General features: G+C 48.4%; 2 protein-coding genes across 4 annotated transcripts in view; both read left to right on the top strand.

The window, feature by feature from the left end:
* gtf2h1 (general transcription factor IIH, polypeptide 1) overlaps window positions 1-5,139 on the top strand; it is a 62,325-nt gene extending 57,186 nt beyond the window's left edge. For both annotated transcript variants that reach the window (XM_078220516.1, XM_078220517.1), the window contains exon 16: window positions 4,561-5,139. In XM_078220516.1, coding sequence (XP_078076642.1) covers window positions 4,561-4,647 — 87 coding nt within the window. In that variant the 3' untranslated portion in view covers window positions 4,648-5,139. The remainder of the gene's footprint in view (window positions 1-4,560) is intronic.
* Window positions 5,140-15,124: 9,985 nt separating this feature from the next.
* Window positions 15,125-25,051, top strand: part of hps5 (HPS5 biogenesis of lysosomal organelles complex 2 subunit 2) — a 65,458-nt gene continuing 55,531 nt past the window's right edge. The window contains exon 1 of one of the 2 annotated variants that reach the window (XM_078220506.1): window positions 15,125-15,283. The gene's annotated coding sequence lies outside the window, so the exon portion shown is untranslated. The remainder of the gene's footprint in view (window positions 15,284-25,051) is intronic. The other variant, XM_078220507.1, reaches the window with a different exon arrangement.

Here is a 25,051-nt window from a genome sequence, read left to right as displayed (position 1 = left end):
GAACCCTATAGTTATGTCCCCTTGTAATAGCTCCATCCACCCGAGGAAATAGTCTTTGAACGTTCACTCTATCTATCCCCTTCATCATTTTATTAACCTCTATTAAATCTCCCCTCAGCCTCCTCCGCTCCAGAGAGAACAGCCCTAGCTCCCTCAACCTTTCCTCATAAGACCGACACTCCAAACCAGGCAGCATCCTGGTAAATCTCCTCTGCACTCTTCCCAGTGCTTCCACATCCTTCTTATAGTGAGGTGACCAGAACTGCACACAATATTCCAAATGTGGTCTCACCAAGGTCCTGTACAGTTGCAGCATAACCCCACGGCTCTTAAACTCCAACCCCCTGTTAATAAAAGCTAACACACTATAGGCCTTCTTCACAGCTCTATCCACTTGAATGGCAACCTTTAGAGATCTGTGGATATGGACCCCAAGATCTCTCTGTTCCTCCACAGTCTTCAGAACCCTACCTTTGATCCTGTAATCCACATTTAAATTAGTCCTACCAAAATGAATCACCTCACATTTATCAGGGTTAAACTCCATTTGCCATTTTTCAGCCCAGCTTTGCATCCTATCTATGTCTCTTTGCAGCCTACAACAGCCCTCCACCTCATCCCCTACTCCACCAATCTTGGTGTCATCAGCAAATTTACCCCCAATTTTTTCGGTCTGGTTAATCTGTTTTGGATTAGTAAATTTGCGGATGACACTAAAGTCAGTGGTGTTATAGACAGTGCGGAGGGAAGTGGCAGGTTACAGAGGGACATAGATAAGCTGCAGAGCTGGGCTGAGAGGTGGCAAATGGAGTTTAATGCGGAAAAGTGTGAGGTGATTCACTTTGGAAGGAGTAACAGGAATACAGTGTACAGGGCTAATGGTAAGATACTTGCTAGTGTGGATGAACAGAGGGAACTGGGTGTCCATGTGCATAGATCCCTGAAAGTTGGCACCCAGGTTGATAGGGTTGTTAAGAAGGCGTACGGTGTGTTAGCTTTTATTGGTAGAGGGATTGAGTTTCGGAGCCAGGAGGTCATGCTGCAACTGTACAAAACTCTGGTGCGGCCGCATTTGGAGTATTGCATACAGTTCTGGTCGCCGTATTATAGGAAAGATGTGGAAGTGTTGGAAAGGGTGCAGAGGAGATTTACCAGGATGTTGCCTGGTATGGTGGAAAAATCGTATGAGGAAAGGCTGAGGGGCTTGAGGTTGTTTTCGTTAGAGAGAAGAAGGTTAAGAGGTGACTTAATAGAGGCATACAAGATGATCAGAGGATTAGATAGGGTGGATAGTGAGAGCCTTTTTCCTCGGATGGTGTTGGCTAGCACGAGGGGACATAGCTTTAAATTGAGGGGTGAGAGATATAGGACAGATGTTAGAGGTAGGTTCTTTACTCAGAGAGTAGTAAGGGCGTGGAATGCCCTGCCTGCAGCAGTGGTGGACTCGTCAACGTTGAGAGCGTTCAAGTGGTTATTGGATAAACATATGGATGATATTGGAATAGTGTAGATTAGAGGGGCTTTAGATTGGTACCACTGGTCGGCGCAACATCGAGGGCCGAAGGGCCTGTACTGCGCTGTAATGTTCTATGTCTATGTTTTCCATAAACAATATGGGGGCAATTTTGAGCCCGCAGTCTCCGTCTGCGAGAATGGCAACTCATGCTCAAAATCTGGAGAGCGCGATTCGCGCCAGCACATTTCTGAGTTCTGGTCTTACCGGCCCCTTGTTGGTGAACTGGCATGAAACACATTGCAGGACCACAACGCAAACTGGAGGAACAGCATCTCATCTTCCGGCTCTGCATTGTACAGCCTTCTGGTTTCAACAATTTCAGATGATTAGCCCTACCCCACCTCAATCCCCTTGTTTTCATTTCATTTCATTTTTTACCATTCCCAACTTTTTATTTCTTTAGAACTTGTTTTGAAGGGGAGTTCCTGGTTTTGACCCAACGGCAGTGAAGGAACAGCAGTATATTTCCAAGAACGGATAGCGCATGGCTTGGAGGGAATCTTGCAGGTGGTGGGGACCCCATGCATCTACCTCCTTGTTCTTCCAGGTGGTAGAGTTTGCACGTTTGAGCGTGTTTTTGATTCAGGATTGACAAATTGCTGCAGTGCATCTTGTAACTGGTGCGTACTGACGACACTATGTGAGGTGGTGGAGAGAGTGAATGTTTAAGGTGGTGGATAGGGTTCCAAACAAGTGGGTTGCGTTGTCTTGGAAGATGTCGAGCTTCTTAAGTGTTGTTGGAGCAGCACTCATCCAGGCAAATGGAGATATTCCATCAAATACTTGACTTGTGCCTTGTGGATGGTGGACAGGCTTTGGGGAATCATGAGCTGAGTTATTCACCACAGAATTCCAGCTTCAGTCTTGCCCTTTTAGACACAGTATTTACATGGCTAGTTCAGTTTCTGGTCAATGGTAACCCTGAGGATGTTGATAGTAGTCCTGGCAAAACCCAAACTGCATGTCGGTGAGGCGAGCTGGTTATTGCTGAGTAAGTGGTGTTCGATAGCATGATCAATGACCCCTTCCATCACTTTGCTGATGATTGAGAGTAGGCTGATAGCAGTGGAAATTGGCTAGAATGGTATTGTTCTACTTTCAAAACCAACTAAAGCTGTGCTTAGCCTTATAAATCTTCCCAAATTTGATACATTGATTTTAAAACTTGAGTGATTATATAATGAAATGTGTTGAATGAGTGAGTAAGGACCTTGTAATTTCCTTACCAGGGTTTCTTTAGTCCACCAAATATACTCCTGGTTTGAGTGGACAAATGGAAATGAGCACAATCTAAAAACCAAAACAATGTCACATTTTGACAAGAGAGTCTACCCAATGACCCAATACAGCACTTGGTGATCCTTGGTGATCTTTTCTATCTCCTCATCCCTCCCTCATGGAAGCTCAGTGTGAGTTAAATTCCAGGGCTTATTGAGAAAACTGTTTCTTAGGTCAACCAAAAGCACAGCATGGGCTTAATGTTAGTATTTATATATGTGGCTTGAATTCATTGTGCATGTTGTTTATATAACATAGATTACATAGAATCATAGAATCCCTACAGTACAGAGACCATTCAGCCCATCGAGTCTGTATTGACCACAATCCCACCCAGGCTGTAACCCCACACATTTACCCTGCTAATCCCCCTGACACTAGGGTCAATTTAGCATGACCAGTCAACTTAATCCGCACATCTTTGGACTGTGGGAGAAAACCAGAGCACCTGGAGGAAGTCCACGCAGATACGGGGAGAACACGCAAACTCCACACAGATGGTGACCCGAGGCCGGAATTGAACCTGGGTCCCTGGCGTTGTGAGGCAGCAGTGCTAACCACCAAGATCCCACTTGGAGTTAGATCCCACTTGGAGTACTGTGAGCAGATCCGGACACCACACTGGAGGAAGCCGCTTTGTGGCCCTTTGTTGGTCTTTGTATCTTTTCCATTCGGTAGGATCTGTGCTATTTTTTACATTTTGTAAGCACTTTCTTTTAGTTTAATTCTGTCCCTTATCTCTTTAGTTGTCCATGGCTTTTTTTTTCTGTGAAGTTGTGCTTTTCCTTCCTAGGGGTATAAATGTTTCTTTAAATATCCTTCACAGTTATTCAGTTGTTTACCCGTTAGCAGATTTTCCCAGTGTACTGCAGACAGTCTCCATCTAATTTTCTAACCTGCAATGGTCAGTTACACCCCTTTCTCAACTGAGTAATTTGGTAAGTTGCTACGAGCTATGTTTAGTGGGTGGACTAAGAATAACATTGAATTTAATGCCTTTAACGTAGTGAACAGTCTCAAGGTGCTTAACAGGATTTGATACAGCCACAGAAACAGATATTAGAACATATGACCAAAAACTTAGTAATGGGTAGATGTAAAGGAGTATCTTAAAGGAGGAAGCAGAGTTAGAAAGGCTGAGAGTTTTAGGGCCTAGCCAGCTGAAGGTATAACCAGCAATGGTAAAACACTGGTTAGACCCCATCTGGAACATTGTGGCCCATTATGAGCATCATACTTAGTAAGTAAATTAGGGCCTCAGCAAAGGTGCGGTATGAAATAATACTAATGATGAAAACTTGAGTTACAGGGAGAAACTAGAGAAACTGGGTAGCTGTTAAAGAAAAAATTGTTAAGAGGAGATTTGATAGAGGTGTTTCAAAAGAGCAAATAGAGCAAGAGAGAAGTAGGAGGGGTCAGTAATTAGAGAGCAAATTTCAGGTAATTAGGCAACATGGGAAAAATCTGCAGAGCAAGTGGCAATCTGAAACGCACTGTCTGAAAGGGTAGTGGAAGCAAATTAATTTTCAAAACAAAATTGAGAGACAGACAATAGGGATCTGGAGATGACTGTGAATTATTGGCACCTTAAGCAGTCTTGTCAGTGTCTTTCAGGCTTGGAGCAGTGAGTGTCTGTAATGAGCATTTCCAATTGTATTGCTTTTTCTTGAGCAGGTCAACTGTGTGATGCAGGTGGTATAATTTTAGCCTGGATTGGGTTGTGAGGTTTTGCTTCGTGTTCACATTGTTTTTTGGTTGTCTTACAGTTGACTGGTCATTTAGAAGATATGCTACAGGTAGCCTTCAGTAAGTTCCATGCCTGGCAATCAAAACGAATGCTGAAAAAGACGTGATGCTGTATTGTTTTGAGACGTTTGAGAGCAAGAGATCGAGTTACCTGCAAAGTCCCAGCAGAAAATGCTACCAGCTCACCAAACTGCTATGCTGGACAGGGAGGTGAAAGCCCTGCGACATTGAAGAGACTCAATGTAATTTACAGAGCTGCATATTGGGAGAAAGCAATTCAATAAGATGGACCACTCGGGGGTGACTCTCACCAACTGACCAAAATAGAAGAGAGCTACAGGGCTAATTCCTGTATAACACAGCTTGGGGAGGCAGTGCTTCTTCTGTGCACAAAGATTCTGTCAAATGATAACTGAGTATATTTAGAAATGGTCTTTCTAGCATAAACATTTTTTTCATTTTTGGGTACAGTTTTAAACAAGAATGGCACAATGTAAATGTGAAACTTTTTCAAAGTGTAGCCCGCTGTTTTTGGATCCTGTTTGTAACTAAGGAGATGGAAGATGTGGATATTTTAAATAAAGAATAAATGTGAAATTAATTTGAACTTTCTCAAATGATTTATCTTTTACATCAAGAAATGTCTTGTGATTATACACAGTTTCTGTAACTGCACACGCTGAAATGAGAAGTGCTTTTTCACACAAGAACATGCTGACTCAATATAATTCGGGATCCCTGGATCATATATATTATCCTACCCTTGGTTTTATACAATGTTTACTAGTCACCCTTGCACCTGCATAGTAAGCTACCCAGAGTTGTGTTCCCATTTCCAAATAGAAACTTATGTGATTGCAGACCTTCCACAAACATACCCAGGATTTTGTCTGAGAATTCATTGTTTGGTTTGCATTGGAGTGCTCCTTTGGGTTGTAATAGAGTGCTTAAGTTGGAGTTTGGTGAGTGAGAATTTGGTAAAGAGGGAAGGAGGTGATCCTTCCATTTTCTACCTTTCCTTAGTCTCCAGTAACTTGCCCCTTTACTACAGGGGAAACCCACAATGCAATGGGAGTTCAGAGAGAGACAGCCCAAAAAGCAGCAGAGAGTGTGAGCCAGGAGTTTACAGATAAAATCTAAAAATTATGTTACAGGAGTCCTAGAAGTTAATTGGTTGATAAGTGTAGGCCTTTCTGGGATTGGTACTGAGAAGACAGATGATTGGTAAGTGACAGGTGGGTTATTATACCATATTATAGTAAATACTTTGAGGGAGAATTCTCCAGCCATTCTTGCTGGCGGGATTCTCTGGTCCCGTTGGCAGTGCACCGCCTCCCGTGACAGCATGGGGTGACCTCAATGGGAAATCCCATTGACAGTGGCGGGACCAGAGAAGGCCACTGCCAGTGAACAGCGCATCACCTCCTGCCACCAAAAAAACACACGGCTGGGAGGCTGGAGAATTCTCCCCTTTAAAGTTTAAGGATGTCAGTGCATTTGGGCCAAGTGGAATTTGCAGCCTGTGGGATGCGCAGGCACAAAGTGCCCTCATTGACTACATCTGCAGGAAATGTCACCAGCTGCAGAAACCTGAGCTCCGTGTTGCAGAACTCGAGTGGTGGCTGGAGTCACATAGTGTATCCATAAGGTTGAAGATTATATGGGTAACGTTTAGAGACGTGGTCACACCGCAGCTAAAAAGTACAAAGGCAGGGGGAAAATGGGTAGCTGCTAGAGCATCTTAAGAGGAACAGGCTGGAGGTGCAGGAATCCCCTGAGGCTATCTCAATCTGTAACCACTTTTCCATTTGGATTCTGGTGGGTGAGATGGTTCCTCAGAAGACTGTGGCGTGAGCCAGGTTTGTGGCACCACGGGAGTCTCGGCTGCACAGGAAGGGGGGGAGGAAGAGTGGAAATGCTAATGGGGGAATCCCATAGTTAGGGGAACAGACAGGGATTTCTGCAGCTGTAGACATGAGTCCAAGATGGTATATTGCCTCTCTGGTGCCAGAGTCAAGGGTGTCACAGAGTGGCTGCAGGGTATTCTTTTTGGGGAGGAAGTTATGGTCCACATTGGGACCAATGACATAGGTAGGAAAAGGAATGAGATCCTGAAAGATTTTAGTCCATTAGGAAGGGAATTAAAAAGCAAGACTTCAAGAGCATTAATTTCAAGGTTACTCCCAGTGCCATGTGCTAGTGAGCATAAGAATAGGAAGACTGAGCAGTTCAACGTGTGACTGGAGAAATGGAGTAGGAGCAAGGGCTTGAGATTTCTGAGGCATTGGGACCAGTTCTGGGGCAGATGGGACCTATAGAAGAAGGATGGGTTACACCTTAACAGGATTAATGCCCTCACTGGGGATTTGCTACTGCTATGTGGATGGGTTTAAATTAGAAGTTGATTTGATTTATTATTGTCACATGTATTAACATACGGTGAAAAGTATTGTTTCTTGCATTTTATACCGAGAAAACATAACTTTCATAGAGAAGGAAACGAGAGAGTGCCGAATGTAGTGTTACAGTCATAGCTAGGGTGTAGAGAAAGATCAACTTAATGCAAGGTAAGTCCATTCAAAAGTCTGACGGCAGCAGGGAAGAAGCTGTTCTTGAGTCGTTTGGTACGTGACCTACGACTTTTGTATCTTTTTCCCGACCGAAGAAGGTGGAAGAGAGAATGTCCGGGGTGCGTGGGGTCCTTAATTATGCTGGCTGCTTTGCCGAGGCAGCGGGAAGTGTAGACAGAGTCAATGAATGGGAGGCTGGTTTGCTTGATGGATTGGGCTACATTCACAACCGTTTGTAGTTCCTTGCGATCTTGGGCAGAGCAGGAGCCATACCAAGCTGTGATACAACCAGGAAGAATGCTTTCTATGGTGCATCTGTAAAAGTTGGTGAGAGTCGTAGCTGACATGCCAAATTTTCTTAGTCATCTGAGAAAGTAGAGGCATTGGTGTGCTTTCTTAACTATAGTGTCGGCATGGGGGAACCAGATAGGTTGTTGGCGATCTGGACACCTAAAAACTTGAAGCTCTTGACCCTTTCTACATCGCTCCCGTTGATGTAGACAGGGGCATGTTCTCCGTTTCACTTCCTGAAGTCGATGACAATCTCCTTTGTTTTGTTGACATTGAGGGAGAGATTATTGTTGCCCCATCAGTTCACCAGATTCTTTATCTCATTCTTGTACTCTGTCTCATCATTGTTTGAGATCCGACCCACTACGGTGGTGTCGTCAGCAAACCTGAAAATTGAATTGGAGGGGAATTTGGCCACACAGTCATAGGTGTATAGGGAGTTGAGAACACAGCCTCGTGGGGCATCGGTGTTGAGGATGATTGTGGAGGAGGTGTTGTTGCCTATCCTTACTGATTGTGGTCTGTGAGTTAGGAAGTTCAGGATCCAGTCGCAGAGGGAGGTGCCGAGGTCCAGGCCACGGAGTTTGGAGATGAGTTTCGCGGGCATAATAGTGTTGACGGCTGAACGATAGTCAATAAATAGGAGTCTGACATAGGTGTCCTTGTTATCTAGGTGTTTCAGGGTTGAGTGCAGGGCCAGGGAGATGGCGTCTGCTGTGGACCTGTTGCAGCGGTCGGCAAACTGTAGTGGATCCAGGGAGTCCAGGAGGCTGGAATTGATTCGTGCCATGACTGGCCTTTCAAAGCACTTCATAATGATGGACGTCAGAGCCACCAGACGATAGTCATTAAGGCACTAAGATTGGCAGTGGAATGGTAATCTGAGGGAAAATTTAGAGTGGAGAAGAGAAAAACTGGCAGTAAGAAGTAGAGAAATATTAACTGATTTAGTGGATATATCAGAGAGTAGTATCAAGGTAAACAGAATACTTTGAGAGTTTGATAGAATAGGCAAAAGTAAGTCATTAGATGGAGTCAGAGTAAGGAGAAACATAAAACCCAAATCAGGGCTAATGTGCATGTATGAGAATGTATTGTGTGTGGTTAATAAGATTGGTGAACTGCAGGCACATTGCCAAATGGAATGATGATACTGCTTTAACAGGGACTGGGCTCAAGTGTTTAGGAGAAACATAGAAAGAAAATAAATGCGTTGTGTGTGTGTGTGTCTGTGGAGGGGTGGGGGGGGGGGGGGGCGGTCACAGTCACTGGCAGTATTGATTAACGAAGACATTACAATACTGGAGAGAAAGGATGTTCCAGAAGGGTAAGGGACAGAATTTCTCTGGCTAGAGGGAAGGAATAAAAAAGGTGCAATAACATCAATTGGTGTAGTAGACAGACCACCAGCTGGTGGAAGGGATGTAGACATACAAATTTGCATAGAAATTACAGAGATGCAAGAATGAGAGTAATTATAATGAGGAGTTTAATTATCCAAATATAGGCTGGGATAGGAATAGTGCAAAGGAACAAGATGGGTGAGAGTTGTGATCTGGTGCATATCCAACCTTTGAACAATGTTGACCTAATGATGGCCAACTCTTGCTGCCTTCACTGCAATAACATTCCCATTGTCCACCCACAGCAAATGTGCAGATTCCAGTGTCAGCCATTTTCAACAACTTGATTTTACATAATGGGTTGGATATTGTAATGAGCAGTGAACAAAAGCTGTTTATTAGATTTACACTTCTTGTAGATTTTCTCTCACTGTGCGTGACAACTTCCTGTCTGCCAAATCTCAAGACTCTGCGGCATCCCCTACAGATAGCCCGTGTCAAAAGGGTATCCTCCGCAATTGGGTATCTCCTCAACCAAACATTGCAAAATGTGAGTTAGGAAATGTGAGTCAGGATAGTGAATTTGATGCCAAAACAGATACAGAAAGCAAAATAAAGTGAGAGATTCGATTAAGAGACAAAATAAAACATACTATTTTTTAGAACTCCCAACAATGAAAATCTGAAGGAATGAGGTATACAGCTTTACTTTCCATGCCAGAGAGATTGTTTGGCAGTAACTATGACTTACTATATTGTTAATATGTTGCTTAGGCTGCAATTATTTTTTTTGTGTTGAGTTAGTTTGTATTCACACTGTCGGTACAGAAAATTCGTGTCATTCAATATTGGGAACCAGACAATGAGATGCTGTTTTTGTGCAGCTGACATGAAGGTAACACATCTTGGCCAGCAATTGTCTAACTGCACAAATGCCCTTGCCAGAAATGGCTGCCTGAATTTGTACCCTGTTGCCTCATTATTATTTTCATAGCAAAATGTGACCCAGTAGTTTTAGCACAAAATAAGCCACCCAACATATTTCACAGAGAATAATGAATTATACACTGGCGATGGCAGAGATATGGATCAACTGATCAAAGAAGTAGGGTTTGATGAGGTTTCTAAAGGAGGGCAGGTTCAATGAGAGTGTTCGAGTAGTGGAGGAGCTGAGGTAGGGGAGAGCTGATCGATTTTGTAGAGGGAGATATAAACAATGTTCATGAAAGATGTGAGATGTATTTAAATCTTAACTGAGGTTTGCGTGGAATATAGTTTTGTAATTGGTCTGTTTCAGTTTGAGAGAGTGAGTGACCATGGAAGGAGATTAAGTTAGTGACAAGGTAAAGAAATTTACAGCAAAGGAAAAGTATTCAAACTTGCCAATATTGAGCAAAGGAAGTCATGATTAATCTAAGACTTGATATCAGACAGTCCATTAGGTGTTGGAACAAATTTTGCTGAGTTATCTTCCCCAATAATGTATTATAATGTAATATTTGCAGCCCGTTGTGAAACTGTCATCACCAAGCTACTCCCAGTTTTCCAAAATTTCACAATACCTTTTGAGGTTAGAGCTTAAGTTACTCTTGTATTGTCACTAAATCCATGATTCATGCTCCTGAATGAGCCAAGTCCATGGCAGCACCTTGCTACTCTGATCCAGAAGCCATTAATTCTCAGGGCTCCCAACCTCACTGATCTCCCTGCCAGATGTTTCAAGATTATTTGCCTTGCTTTTGTCTTATAGAATTAGTGAACTGAAAGTGCTTAATATTAATCAATCATGTTTGTTTTGGCATTTCGACAAAACAATCCTTTGGATACACTTGGAGTTTCTGCTAAAGAAAGAACCTGCAGTTATGTGATATAACCTCAAGATGTCCCAAAGCACTTTGCAGGCAATTCAGTATTGTTGAAACATATTTGTCAAGATTTTAACTAATTCATAGTCCATTCACCAACAGAGTCTTTAAATTGGGCTCATATATAGGCTTCTATTTAACATCCCAAATGAAATATGGCATCTCAGATGGTGCAGAACTGCCACTGGAATGTCAGGCTAGATTACATGCTAATTTCTCTGGAATGGGGGATGAACCAGGCGGCATAGTGGTTAGCACTGCTGCCTCACAGCGCCAGGGACCTGGGTTCGATTCCCAGCCTGAGTGACTGTCTGTGTGGAATTTGCACATTCTCCCTGAGTCTGTGTGGGTTTCCTCCCACAGTCTAAAGATGAGTGAGTTAGGTGGATTAGCCATGCTAAATTGCCCCCGAGTGTCAGGGGGACTAGCTACGGTAAATGCTTGGGCTTATGGGGATAGGGCCTGGGTGGGATTGTGGTCGGTGTAGACTCGATGGGCCAAATGGCTGCCTCCTGCACTGTAGGGTTCTATGAACCTGCTACTTTCTGATCCAGAAGTTAGGATACAACCACTCAGCCCATGTTGATACTTGAGAATTTTGTTTCTAGTTTTAAGAAATTGTTTTTTTCTAGTTAAAGGTGTAGCGCTGGCTGCATTAGGTGAACATTTTTATTAGCTTAAGATGTTACATCATCCAAATCAAGTGTTTCTGAAAGTTTGGACAATTATTTGTTTCTATGGCTTGAAGACCAAGAGCGATAAATGGAAATAAAGTGAAAGCTCAGGATACTTTTTAACCAATCAGCATGCAGGGAAGAGATGGAGAGGTCAGTTTAAATATCATCGAACTTGTTGTAGAACAGCTTTCTGGCACAATTCAAATCAGTTGTGATTTACAGTATTTGCAAAGCACCTGCACACTTTTACTTGTGCATAATAAGGTTTTTGGCAGATTTGATCTTGCAACAATTTTTAAGTCCCCCCTGCTTTGATAGAATGAAGATCATTTTGTAAGGTCATCTTTATTTTGCAAACAAACTTAATGTGTCACACACACCACAATCTTATTCAACGATCCCTCAGGCACTTCAACAACTTACATTGCCTTCAAGGTAGCAAAATATCCCAAGGCAGCACTCAAAGGCAGAGGGGGAATTTGATCATCAAGCAAGAAATGTGATAAAGCAAGGATAGTGACCGGTAAGGTGGAACAGGTAAATTTTGAGGATGATTTTGAAGTTAGACAGTGTTGAAGTAATAAGCAGGAGATTTGGAAACTAATTTCAGAAGATGAAGTTATGATGCTTGAGGCATGACCATTGGTGAGGGAGCAGAGAAAAGTCATCAGTAGATAATCATCCAGACTCAGAAAGGTAGGCGTTAAGGTAGGATTTATTGCACAGGAGTAGCAAGGATTGGGATTTGTTGCTGTATATTAGGAGTTTGAAGTTAATATGCTTGTAAATTGGGAACTAGTGGAGGTTGGTGATAACAAACGTGATAGGTGAATGGAACTTAGTATGGGACAGGTTGAAGCGGTGGAGTCTTGGATAAGCTGGAGTTTTTGTTCTGTGGGGCTGCTGGGGCGGGGGGGGGGGGGGGTGGGTTAATTTTGAAGACTACAGGAGAGAATAAAGATGGAAATACTTAAATTTCCATATATGGTGAGTAAAAGGTAGAGATCGAAATGGGCAATATTGTGAGGGTGCAACTAGATGGTCTTATTGTTGACTGGATGTGAATTTTGAATCTCAGCTCAGATTGAATAGGACCCAATGTTTCCTAATGTTAAGTATAGCTGAGCAAGCAGTCCAAATGGGAAAAGGACTGTGGGGAAGGGAGTAGGGTGTTGTTGGAAACTCTTTGGATGTTAATTTTTACGTTTAATCGGAGGCATGACTTGATGTGTAGGTTTTTTGGTACTTACTTGTTGTCTTAGATCAAAATAAATTAGTGCTAATCTGCTGACTTTTCGGAGACCATTATCAAGCAGCATTATCAATCTGAGGTTTGGCTTAATTCCTAATGGCATGTGGAAGATATATAAATTAAGAACACAAAATACTTAACTACCTTTTTGGCTAGTTAAGCCCTCAGACAAGAACAACAAAAAAAAGTACAGCACAGGAACAGGTCCTTTGGCCTTCCAAGCGTGTGCTGACCATGATCCCTAACCAAACTAAAACTTTCTGCATTTACTCATGCCGTATCCCTCTATTCCCTCCCTACCCACCCAGATGCCTCTTAAATGTTGCTAATGTGTCTGCTTCCACTACTTCCTCTGGCAGCGTGTTCCTGGCACCCACCACTCTCTGTGTGAAAAACTTGCCCCGCACATTTCCCTTAAACTTTCCCCTCTCACCTTGAACCTGTGCCGCCTCGTAATTGACACTTCCACCCTTGGAAAAAGCCTCTGATTATCCACCATGTCTATGCCTCTCATAATTTTGTAGACCTCTATCAGATCTCCCCTCAGCCTCCGTCTTTCCAGTGAAAACTATCCTAGTTTATTCAACCTCCCCTCATAGCCAACACCCTCGAGACCAGGCAACATGCTGATGAACCTTCTTTGCACTCTCTCCAAAGCTTCCATGTCCTTTTGGTAATGTGGTGACCAGAACTGCACTCAATACTCCAAATGCGGCCTAACCAAGGTTTTATATAGCTACAACATGATTTCCCAACTCTTGTGCTCAATGCCCCGGCCAATAAAAGCAAGCATGCCTTCTTATTCACCTTGGCCACCTGTGTTGCCACTTTTGGGGAACTGTGGACCTGCATGCCCAGATCCATCTGTATGTTAATGATTCTAAGGGTTCTGCCATTTACATTATAATTCACACCTAAATTTGATCCTCCAAAATGCATCACCTCGCATTTGTCCGGATTAAACTCCATCTGCCGAATGTCCAATTTATCTATATCCTGTTGTGTTCTCTGACAATCCTCGGCACTATCAGCAACTCCGCCAATCTTCGTGTCATCAGCAAACTTACTAATCCGATCCCCTACATTTTCCTCCATATCATTTATGTATACTACAGAGGTCCCAGAAGATTACAGAAGCCCTGTGGAACACCACTGGCTACAGATCTCCATTCTGAAAAACACCCTTACACTGCGACTCTGTCACCTACAACTAAGATGTGGAGATGCCGGCGTTGGACTGGGGTGAACACCGTAAGAAGTCTCACAACACCAGGTTAAAGTCCAACAGGTTTATTTGGTAGCAAATACCATAAGCTTTCGGAGCGCTGCTCCTTCGTCAGATGGAGTGGAAATGTGCTCTCAAACAGTGCACAGAGACACAACAAGTTACAGAATACTGATTAGAATGCAAATCCCTAAAGCCAGCCAGGTCTTAAAGGTATAGACAATGTGGGTGGAGGGAGCATTAAACACAGGTTAAAGAGATGTGTATTGTCTCCAGACAGAACAGCTAGTGAGATTCTGCAAGTCCAGGAGGCAAGCTGTGGGGGTTACTGATAATGTGACATAAATCCAACATCCCAGTTTAGGCCGTCCTCATGTGTGCGGAACTTGGCTATCAGTTTCTGCTCAGCGACTCTGCGCTGTCGTGTGTCGTGAAGGCTGCCTTGGAGAACGCTTACCTGAAGATCCAAGGCTGAATGCCCGTGACTGCTGAAGTGCTCCCCCACAGGAAGAGAACAGTCTTGCCTGGTGATTGTCGAGCGGTGTTCATTCATCCATTGTCGTAGCGTCTGCATGGTTTCTCCAATGTACCCATGCGTGCAGACGCTACTTGTCAAGCATCTTACTAAATTCCATAAAAACTACATTCATAGTCCTTCTAGCTGGAGTAATGGGTCAGAGCTTTCCAAACTTCTGGTGTGGAAAGAAAAACTGGAGATTTATCTTCAGGTTTTTGGATGGTTGCTTTCCTCCCTCACCAGATTGTCCATATGAAATATATGGTTGTGTCTGGGGAAGGTCATGTCTCACCAACGTGAGTTTTTTTGAAGAGGTGACAAAGATAATTGATGAGGGAACGACCAATGTTTGTGCAGTTGGGAAGAGCCCAGCTTGCTTTCCCGCTCCATGATGAATCTCAGATCTTCGTCTGTCTACTCGGCGGTGATGCCTCGTGTAGCTGAAGGGCCGGGGGCGGGGCCACGTTCTCGGGGGCGGGTTCCAGGGGGCGGGGCCGGGTTCTGAGGGGCGGGGCCGAGTTCCAGAAGGCGGGGCCGAGTTCCAGGGGGCGGGGCCGTGTTCCAGGGGGCGGGGCCGAGATCCAGGGGGCGGGGCCGTGTTCCAGGGGGCGGGAGCGAGTTCCCGGGCTGACCGTCCCCCTCCCGGGGCGGGGACGAGTTCCAGGGGGCGGGGCCGAGTTCATGGGGGCGGGGCCGAGTTCCAGGGGGCGGGGACGCGTTCCAGGGGGCGGGCTCGAGTTTCAGGGGGCGGGGCCTAGTTCCCGGGCTGACCGCCCCCCTTCCCGGGGCGGGGCCGAGATCCAGGGGGCGGGGCCGAGTTCCAAGGGGCGGGGCCTAGTTCCCGGGGGCGGGGCCTAGTTCCCGGGCTGACCGCCCCCCTCCCGGGGCGGGGCTGATGCCGTTGTGGGGAAGTCCGCGGCTCGGAGCGGGCCCCTAACTGGTTTTGATTCCGATTGCAGGCGGACGGTTCGGGAGCAGCTCAGAGGCTGCGGGCCGCTTTCAGGTAGAAGCGGGCGGGCCGCCTCGGTTGCCGGTTACCGTGTCCCGCTCCGGGCTCGGGAATCCCCTGGAAGCTCCGCTTGTTGGCCGGGCCCCGCAGCCTGTTCACAGCCGTCGGTCCGACTGGCACCAAAGCTCAGGGAGTGCAGGCGACTGGAACAGGGGGGGTCACCCGACACCCACCCCTCTGCCCGTGTACCAACCCCCCTGCCCGGGTACCAACCTGCCCGGGTACCAACCCCCCTGTCCGGGTACCAACCCCCCTGCCCGGGTACCCACCCTACACTCCACCCCCCCCCCCCCCTCGCCCGGGTACCAACCCCCCTGCCCGTGTACCAACCTCCCTGGGTACCAACGCCCCCTGCCCGGGTACCAACGCCCCCTGCCCGGGTACCAACGCCCCCTGCCCGGGTGCCAACCCCCCTGCCCGGGTACCAACCCCCCTGCCCGGGTACCAACCCCCCTGCCCGGGTACCAACCCCCCTGCCTGGGTACCAACCCCCCCTGCCCGGGTACCAACCTGCCTGGGTACCAACCCCCCCTGCCCGGGTACCAATGCCCCCTGCCCGGGTACCAACCACCCTGCCCGGGTACCAACCACCCTGCCCGGGTACCAATCCCCCTGCCCGGGTACCAACCCCCCCTGCCCGGGTACCAACCCCCCCTGCCCGGGTACCAACCCCCCCTGCCCGGGTACCAACCCCCCCTGCCCGGGTACCAACCCCCCCTGCCCGGGTACCAACCGCCCTGCCCGGGTACCAACCCCCCCTGCCCGGGTACCAACCCCCCCTGCCCGGGTACCAACCCCCCCTGCCCGGGTACCAACCCCCCCTGCCCGGGTACCAACCCCCCTACCCGGGTACAAACCCGACACCCACCCACCCACCCCCCTGCCCGGGTACCAACCCTCCCTGCCCAGGTATCCACCCTACACCCACCCCCCCTGCCCGGGTACCCACCGCCCCGTACAAACCACCCTGTACCAACTGCCCCCCTACCCCCGGTACCAGCCGCCCCTACCCCCGGTACCAGCCGCCCCTACCCCCGGTACCAGCCGCCCCTACCCCCGGTACCAGCCGCCCCTACCCCCGGTACCAGCCGCCCCTACCCCCGGTACCAGCCGCCCCTACCCCCGGTACCAGCCGCCCCTACCCCCGGTACCAGCCGCCCCTACCCCCGGTACCAGCCGCCCCTACCCCCGGTACCAGCCGCCCCTACCCCCGGTACCAGCCGCCCCTACCCCCGGTACCAGCCGCCCCTACCCCCGGTACCAGCCGCCCCTACCCCCGGTACCAGCCGCCCCTACCCCCGGTACCAGCCGCCCCTACCCCCGGTACCAGCCGCCCCTACCCCCGGTACCAGCCGCCCCTACCCCCGGTACCAGCCGCCCCTACCCCCGGTACCAGCCGCCCCTACCCCCGGTACCAGCCGCCCCTACCCCCGGTACCAGCCGCCCCTACCCCCGGTACCAGCCGCCCCTACCCCCGGTACCAGCCGCCCCTACCCCCGGTACCAGCCGCCCCTACCCCCGGTACCAGCCGCCCCTACCCCCGGTACCAGCCGCCCCTACCCCCGGTACCAGCCGCCCCTACCCCCGGTACCAGCCGCCCCTACCCCCGGTACCAGCCGCCCCTACCCCCGGTACCAGCCGCCCCTACCCCCGGTACCAGCCGCCCCTACCCCCGGTACCAGCCGCCCCTACCCCCGGTACCAGCCGCCCCTACCCCCGGTACCAGCCGCCCCTACCCCCGGTACCAGCCGCCCCTACCCCCGGTACCAGCCGCCCCTACCCCCGGTACCAGCCGCCCCTACCCCCGGTACCAGCCGCCCCTACCCCCGGTACCAGCCGCCCCTACCCCCGGTACCAGCCGCCCCTACCCCCGGTACCAGCCGCCCCTACCCCCGGTACCAGCCGCCCCTACCCCCGGTACCAGCCGCCCCTACCCCCGGTACCAGCCGCCCCTACCCCCGGTACCAGCCGCCCCTACCCCCGGTACCAACCGCCCCTACCCCCGGTACCAACCGCCCCTACCCCCGGTACCAACCGCCCCTACCCCCGGTACCAGCCGCCCCTACCCCCGGTACCAACCGCCCCTACCCCCGGTACCAACCGCCCCTACCCCCGGTACCAACCGCCCCTACCCCCCGTACCAACCGCCCCTACCCCCCGTACCAACCGCCCCTACCCCCCGTACCAACCGCCCCTACCCCCCGTACCAACCGCCACTACCCCCCGTACCCCCCTACCACCCGTACCAAACGATCCCCCCCCCCGTACCAACCGCTCCCCTTTCTCCCCCTCCCCCCGTACCAACCTCTCCCCTTTCCCACCCCTCCCGTGCCAACCGCTCCCCTTTCCCCCGTACCAAGCGCTCCCCTTCCTCCCCCGTACCAACCGCTCCCCCCCCCCCGTACCAACTCCCCCCCCCCCCCCCCCCGTACCAACTCCCCCCCCCCCCCCCCGTACCAACTCTCTCCCCCCCCCCCGTACCAACTCCCCCCCCCACCCCGTACCAACTCCCCCCCGTACCAACTCCCCCCCCCCCCCCCACCAACTCTCCCCCCCCCCCCGTACCAACTCCACCCCCCCCCGTACCAACTCCCCCCCCCCCCCCCCCCCCCCGTACCAACTCCCCCACCCCACCCCCACCGTACCAACTCCCCCCCCCACCCCCACCGTACCAACTCCCCCCCCCACCGTACCAACTCCACCCCGTACCAACTCCCCCCCGTACCAACTCCCCCCCGTACCAACTCCCCCCCCCCCCCCCCCCCGTACCAACTCCCCCCCCCCCCCCGTACCAACTCCCCCCCCCCCCCGTACCAACTCCCCCCCCCCCCCGTACCAACTCCCTCCCCCCCCCGTACCAACTTCCTCCCCCCCCCGTACCAACTCCCTCCCCCCGTACCAACTCCCTCCCCCCCCGTACCAACTCCCTCCCCCCCCCGTACCAACTCCCTCCCCCCACCCCGTACCAACTCCCTCCCCCCCCCGTACCAACTCCCTCCCCCCCCCCGTACCAACTCCCTCCCCCCCCGTACCAACTCCCTCCCCCCCCCGTACCAACTCCCTCCCCCCCCGTACCAACTCCCTCCCCCCCCCGTACCAACTCCCTCCCCCCCCCCTACCAACTCCCTCCCCCCCCCCGTACCAACTCCCTCCCCCCCCCGTACCAACTCCCTCCCCCCCCCCCGTACCAACTCCCCCCCCCCCCCCGTACCAACTCCCTCCCCCCCCCCCCCCGTACCAACTCCCTCCCCCCCCCCGTACCAACTCCCTCCCCCCCCCCCCGTACCAACTCCCTCCCCCCCCCCCGTACCAACTCCCTCCCCCCCCCCGTACCAACTCTCTCCCCCCCCCCCATACCAACTCTCTCCCCCCCCCCCGTACCAACTCTCTCCCCCCCCCGTACCAACTCTCTCCCCCCCCCCGTACCAACTCCCTCCCCCCCCCCCCCGTACCAACTCCCTCCCCCCCCCCCCCCCGTACCAACTCTCTCCCCCCCTCCCCCGTACCAACTCTCTCCCCCCCCCTCCCCCGTACCAACTCTCTCCCCCCCTCCCCCGTACCAATTGCCCCCCCCCCACCAATTGCCCCCCCCGTACCAATTGCCCCCCCCGTACCAATTGCCCCCCCCGTACCAATTGCCCCCCCCGTACCAATTGCCCCCCCCGTACCAATTGCCCCCCCCGTACCAATTGCCCCCCCCGTACCAATTGCCCCCCCCGTACCAATTGCCCCCCCCGTACCAATTGCCCCCCCCGTACCAATTGCCCCCCCCGTACCAATTGCCCCCCCCGTACCAATTGCCCCCCCCGTACCAATTGCCCCCCCCGTACCAATTGCCCCCCCCGTACCAATTGCCCCCCCCGTAACAATTGCCCCCCCCGTACCAATTGCCCCCCCTCCCTCTGTTCAGCTGTCAGTCATCCGATTGGTGATTGATTTTGGGATATTTCCATGCTTCTCATGGACATGTGATATTGTACCTCACCCTGTTCACTTGTTCTCCCTCTGCTGCAAAGTGTATCATATTTTGCTACTCATATTGCCTTTGTAGTTATTGTGATTATTCCCACATGGTGCTTGTTGGTGTTTCTAGTTTGTTTGAAGATGGATATTGTAATTTTCCTTTTTAACTGGTGTGTTGGTTGATAGTTGCATTTGACAATTTGTTTTGTTAAAATTTCTGCTGGCTCATTGGACAACTTGGGGTAATGTTGGGTCAGCTGCTGTCGACCTTCATACGAGTTTTGAATGTGCCTCCACTATTGTTTTGTATTAGTCAGGTTTTATAGTGAGATATTGTTTAGCACCTATCTTGCAAAACTGTGAGGATGCAAGCTGTGTAACCAGAATGAGGAGGAAAATGAATGTCACATGCAGCTGCTGTAAAAGCCACAATTACATCTTCAAAAGGGATTTTGACATCCTCCAATTACTCTTCTAAAACTAGAATCATAAGACGCAGGGCCTTGAGTCACATGAACATGGCAGACAAGGAAGGACAGTTGGTCCCAAGACACATTCCATACAATCATGCTTCAACTCAGCATTCCAGTGTGACCTTAGCTGCCGCCACCACCACTCTGCAATAAAAGGAAAGCATTTTAAAATTTTTGAAAATGCTATATAAGACGATAAGCTGTAGGAGCAGAAGTAGGCCATTCGGCCCATCGAGTCTGCTCTGCCATTTAATGAGATTATGACTGATCTGATATGATAATCGTCAACTCCACTTTTTCACCGTAACCCCATAATCCTTGATTCCCTTACTGATTAAAAATCTGTCCATCTCAGCCTTGAACATACTTAACGACCCAGCCTCTACAGCTTTCTGCAGTAAAGAATTCCATAGATTCAGTACCCTCTGAGAGAAGAAATTTCTCTTCACCTCAGTTTAAATGGTGATCTCTTACTCTGAGATAATACCCTCTGGTCTTGGACTCTCCCACAAGGGGAAACAACCTCTCAGCAGCTACCTGGTCAAGCCCCCTGAGAATCCTATGTGTCTCAATAAGATTGCGCCTCATTCTTCTAAACCCTAATGAGTACAAGCCCAACCTACTGAACCTCTGCTCATAAGAAAATCTCTCCAGACCCGGGATCAATCTAGTGAACCTTCTCTGGACTGTCTCCAATGTCGGTATATCTTTCCTTAGATAAGGGGACCAAAACTGTTCACAGTATTCCAGGTGTAGTCTAACTAGAGCTTTGTACAATTTTAATAAGACTTCCCTATTTTTATACTCCATTTCCTTTGAAATAAAGGCCAACATTCCATTTGCCTTCCCTATGTCCCGCTGCTTGCTATTTGTGATTTATGCACAAGGACCCCCTATCCCGCAATGACCCTCTGGAAAACAAACTCCTAGCATCTAACCGATTCTATATTCACATACCTTAGTTTGGACAGCACAGTCGTCTCTGACCTGCCTACCTCATTGTCATCCTTACATGATATATAAATGCTATGGTTATTTTCTCCATATCCTCAGGGCACTGATCATGAGACTTTTATACCTTAGTCTCTTTCCTACTCAGACTTTTGTTCAGAGCCCTGCACAGTATATGTATGCTTGTTGTTAGCCCTATCCAGAAAGATTCTAAGGGGTAAACCAACCATGGCTAACCATGGTACCGCATGGTAGGTTGTTGCATAAGGTTAAATCTCACTGGATCCAGGGTGAGGTATCTATATGGATAGAAAATTGGCTTCTTGACAGAAGCCAGAGGGTGGTTGTAGAAGCTTGTTTTTCAAACTGGAGGCCAGTGATCAGCGGTGTGCCTCAGGGATCAGTGCTGGGTCCACTGTTATTTGCCATTTATATTAATGATTTGGATGGGAATATAGGAGGCATCGTTCGTAAATTTGCAGATGACACCAAGATTGGTGGCATAGTGGACAGTGAAGAAAGTTATCTCCAATTGCAACGGGATCTTGATCAATTGGGCCAGTGGACTGATGAATGGCAGATGGAGTTTAATTTAGACAAATGCGAGGTGATGCATTTTGGTAGATTGAACCAGGGCAGGACTTACTCAGTTAATGGTAGGGCGTTGGGGAAAGTTACAGAACAAAGAGGTCTAGGGGTATATGTTCATAGCTCCTTGAAAGTGGAGTCACAGGTGGACAGAGTGGTGAAGAAGGCATTTGGCATGTTTGGTTTCATCGGTCAGAACATTGAATACAGGAGTTGGAATGTCTTGTTGAAGTTGTACAAGACATTGGTAAGGCCACACTTGGAATACTGTGTGCAATTCTGGTCACCCTATTATAGAAAGGATATTATTAAACTAGAAAGAGTGCAGAAAAGACTTACTAGGATGCTACCGGGACTTGATGGTTTGAGTTATAAGGAGAGGCTGGATAGACTGGGACTTTTCTCTCTGGAGCGTAGGAGACTGAGCGGTGATCTTATAGAGGTCTATAAAATAATGAGGGGCACAGATCAGCTGATAGTCAATATCTTTTCCCAAAGGTAGGGGAGTCTAAAACTAGAGGGCATAGGTTTAAGGTGAGAGGGGAGAGATACAATTTCTTCACACAGAGGGTGGTGAGTGTCTGGAACAAGCTGCCAGAAGTAGTAGAGGCGGGTACAATTTTGTCTTTTAAAAAGCATTTAGATAGTTACATGGGTACGATGGGTATAAGAGGGATATGGGCCAAATGTGGGCAATTGGGATTAGCTTAGGGGTTTAAAAAAAAGGGCGGCATGGACAGTTGGGCCAAAGGGCCTGTTTCCATGCAGTAAACCTCTGACTCTATGACTCTAACCAAGGAAGTTAAGGAGAATATTAAGTTGAAAGAAAAAGCATACAAGGAGGCAAACTCAGTCCCACAGGCTGGGATAAATTGAGAATCCAGCAAAGGAGGACTAAAATGATAGAAAAGAGAAAAGAAACTACAAGGACAAACTAGCGAGGAATATAAAAATTGACAATAGGAGATTCTTTTAAATATATAAAAAGGGAAGAGCGAGGTCAAAGTGAGCATAGGCCTCTTAGAAAATGAATCAGGGAGATAGTTATGGGAACAAGGAAATAACAGAGAAGTTAAACAGATATTTTGCGTCAGTCTTTGCAGTGGAAGATACTTCGAACATCCCATTAATAAAGAATACAGGGGAGGAATTAAGTACGGTCACCATCACTAGAGAAGAAGCATTAGACAAATTAATGGGGCTAAAGGCAGATAAGTCCCCTGGCCCTGATGGCTTTCATCCGAGGATCATAAAAGAAGTAGATACAGAGATACTGGATGCATTGGTTGTAATTTTCCAGAAATCCTTGGATTCTGGTGAAGCACCAGAGGATTTGAAAACTGCCAATGTGACACCCTTATTCAAAAAGGGAGGGAGGTAAAAAGCAGGTAACTATAGGCCAATTAGCCTAACGTCTATTGTTGAAAAAATGTTGGAATCAATTATTAAGGAAGTAATAGCAGCACATTTAGAAAATCATAATCTAATCAAGGGAATAGTGTCTGACTAATTGATTAGATTTTTGAGGCAGTCTCAGTCAGACTATAGAGGGGAATCAGTAGATATGTTGTATTTGGACTTCTAGAAAGCATCCAACAAGGTACCTCCCATAAGGTTAAATCATAAGAGCCTATGGTGTAGAAGATGGTATATTGCATGGATAGAGAATTGGCTAATGGGCAGGAAACAGACAGCGAGGTTGAGGGATTCTTTTTAGGTTGGTGACCTGTAGCCAGTGGGGTTCTACAGGGATCAGTGCTGGAACCGCAACGGTTTACAATATATATTAATGAATTATAGAAAGGAAATGAATGTACTGTAGTGTAGCTAAATTTGCAAACAACCCAAAAATAGGTGGAAAGGAAAGTTGCAAGAGAAACATGAACAGTTTACAAAGAGGTATTAATAGGTCAAGGAAGTGGGCAAAAAGCTGGCAAATAAAGTATAATGTGGGAAAATGTGAAGTTCATTTGGAGGAAGAGCAATGAACAGTATTATTTAAATGGAGAGAAATTGCAGAAAGCTGCAACACAGACGGACTTCGGGGTACTTGTGCACGAAACATACAAAGTTAGCACACGGGTGCAGTAGGTAATCAGGAAGGCTAATTGGCTTTTATTTCAAGGGGGTTGGAGTGTAAGAATTGGGAAGGGGAAGTCTTGCTGCAACTGTACAAGTTACTGGTGAGACCACATCTGGAGTACTGTAAGCTGTTTTGGTCCCTTTATTTAAGGAAAGATATTTTATTGGAGGCAGTTCAGAGAAGGTTCACGAGGATGATCCCTAGTATGGAGGGATTGTCTTGTGCGTAAAGGTTAAACAGGGTGGCACTTCACTCATTGGAATTTAGAAGAGGTGACCTCATATAGGATATGGCATATAACATATAGAATTCTTAAGGGGCCTAACAGGGTAAATGCTGAGAGGATGTTTCCCTTCATGGGAGAGCCTAGGACCAGAGAGCATAGTCTCAGAATAAAGAGGTGCCAATTTAAGACTGAGATGAGGAGGAATTTCTTCTGAGGGTTGTGAGTCTTTGGAACTCCTTGCTGCAGAGAGCTGTCAGGGCGGAGTCCTTGTGTATATTTAAGGCTGAGATAGATAGAATTTTGATCAGTCAGGGAATTGAGGGTTACAGGGAAAGGGCAGGAAAGTAGACGTTGGATGTCAGATCAGCCATGATCCTATTTAATGGCAGAGTAGGCTTGAGGGGCCAAACAGCTTACTCCTGATCATATTTCTTATGGGTTTATGGTCTTCCCCATGTGCATAACACTATTATTGAGCTAAATGTCACTTGCCAGATGTGTTTCCAGATATGTGCCATCACATCTGTATCTGGTTGTTGCCCTTTGTTTTCATTCTAAGAATTGTTTATTGGTGATTTTCACCTTCATGCAGATGATTAATAAAGATTGTGAAGAGTAGACCTGAAACTGATCCCTGTGGGGCTCCACTTATGACTGCACACACAACTGCTACCAATAATAACAATCTTCTACTTGGGTGAATGTAAACAATTCCTTATTCAATTTACAGCCAATTCAGGCTGGGGATCTAAGTTTTAAGTTTATTTATTAGTGTCACAAGTAGGCTTACATTAACACTGCAATGAATTTACTGTGAAAATCCCCCAGTCGCTACACTCTGGGTACATTGAGGAAGAATTTAACATCTAACCAACACGTCTTTTGAACTGAGAGAGAAAACAGACAGTGACCCAAGCCGGGAATCGAATCTGGGTCCCTGGTGAGGCAGCAGTGCTAACCACTGTGCAACAGTGAACCTACATATTGATTGTATCTGATCCATGTCTGACTCTGTTTTGTAGATGATGCTGAGTTAGGTGTTAAGTCTATTCTAGGTTCCTGCAGCATTTTGTGTGCTCAACTGCATTCACTGGGTGTTATTTTGACTTTTAGCAATAGTGTCCTTTAGTGAAAAGGAAGGTGGGGAAACGGTACAATGGGTGACCAATCCAACACCACTTGGTTTACGCTATAACCAAAGGTTAAAAGACTTTGTCTTCATGAACATTGTTGTCTGGATGAGCAAACTTGTCTCTGCACACACCAAAATAGTGCCCTGTTCTTTACAGACCTTGTCCTTGTCTCTCTCTGCCTACTTGTAGCTGCTATCAGGATATTTGCTGTCATTGTACATCACTGCTCTATCACTTTCCATGACTATGGGGCTTGTACTATCCCAGGCTAGTCGCAGGTGTCTGGCCATCATGACTGTGCCTTGGCTGTATCTCACACTTCACTGGTCTCCGCCTTCTGAGTCA

The sequence above is a fragment of the Mustelus asterias genome, chromosome 9 (assembly GCF_964213995.1).
Source record: "Mustelus asterias chromosome 9, sMusAst1.hap1.1, whole genome shotgun sequence".
Classification (NCBI taxonomy): domain Eukaryota; kingdom Metazoa; phylum Chordata; class Chondrichthyes; order Carcharhiniformes; family Triakidae; genus Mustelus; species Mustelus asterias.
This window is presented reverse-complemented; position numbering and strand designations above follow the sequence as displayed.